Genomic DNA, 1,154 nt, shown 5'->3' with positions numbered 1-1,154 from the left:
AAAATTAAAAACCAAATAAACAAGCAAACAAAAGAATACACTCACACACACACACACACACACACACACACACACACACACACACACACACACAGACACGCGCGTAAACAAACACAGAGACACACACACACATCCTAATGGACAAAGACACTGTCACACACTCAATAGATAATTTACAAGTATGTCAAGGGGAGTTTCTGTCTAACCCTCAACAGAAGTTGGCCAAAGAAAGCTTCCAAGCAGAGCCGTAGAAAATGCCCCCCCCCCTTTTTCAACAAACCCCCCTTACACATACCAGCAGGGGTGGACTCCACGCTGTTTAACTTTGGAATTTTGCAATCCTTTCCGACAAGAGACAATAATTTCATTAAACTAGCCTTCGGGAGTTTGTTTTTCTTTTCCATTGTCCTGATGGGGCAGCATGCAGCTCTTATTCGGGGTTCTACTCTCCTTATGAAACAGAAACCATTTCAGTAAGCTAATCTTCAGTTGTTTGTCTTTCCCTCTCATCGTCATGATAGGACAGCAAAGTCCTGGAGTCGTACATCGCCATTACAGCACTGACCACCATCATCCTGTCTAGCCTGTTGATTCTGCCGGAGACAAAGGACAAGTCTCTCGCCGACAGCCAACACGCCGCGGTGCTACAGCGCTCCTCGGGAAAAGACCATAGTGACGACGTTATTGGTCTGGGTCTACACCAGATGAGCGGGGAGGACAACCGCACGTTCTCCGGAGAAAACATTTTTACCGTCAACAATTACTTGCCGAGTTTGAATGGGAAGTCAGAGAGCTTCACAACTGGGTTGAAAGAAACAGACAACATATCTTGAATATACAATTTCGAAAGACTTTGAGTTTGTTTTTTCCTTTCTTGTATTATCACAGTCAGATTAATTGTCTTTGAGCGTAGAAGATGAGCGACTGTTATTTTGGGAGATTCAAACCAACGTGATCCTCACCAAATTTCTGGACGCTCCGTTAACTCAGTTTGTATCAAAGTGAACTATAGGGCGGGTGGCCATGGTTCGAATTCCCTAAAGGGCGTTTTTAAACTCGGGTGAAGCTTTCAATCTCTCATTTCCTTTGCTTTATCCTTTCTGGAACTGGCATTGAAGTCAGAGGTTGTCTTGCCTGTTGGTCTCTCGCGGACA

At 44.5% G+C, this 1,154-nt stretch overlaps 1 protein-coding gene across 1 annotated transcript in view; it reads left to right on the top strand.

The window, feature by feature from the left end:
- The window catches only part of LOC101851914 (solute carrier family 22 member 21), a gene marked incomplete in the record, with an annotated part of 9,508 nt that extends 8,668 nt beyond the window's left edge, over positions 1-840 (top strand). Inside the window, 1 exon segment of the mRNA XM_013090669.2 lies at positions 522-840. Coding sequence (XP_012946123.2) covers positions 522-833 — 312 coding nt within the window.
- Positions 841-1,154: the final 314 nt, after the last annotated feature.

The sequence above is a fragment of the Aplysia californica genome, unplaced genomic scaffold, assembly GCF_000002075.1.
Source record: "Aplysia californica isolate F4 #8 unplaced genomic scaffold, AplCal3.0 scaffold01407, whole genome shotgun sequence".
In the NCBI taxonomy this organism is placed as follows: domain Eukaryota; kingdom Metazoa; phylum Mollusca; class Gastropoda; order Aplysiida; family Aplysiidae; genus Aplysia; species Aplysia californica.
The sequence above is the reverse complement of the archived record's forward strand: the minus strand, read 5'-3'. Positions and strand labels throughout refer to the sequence as shown.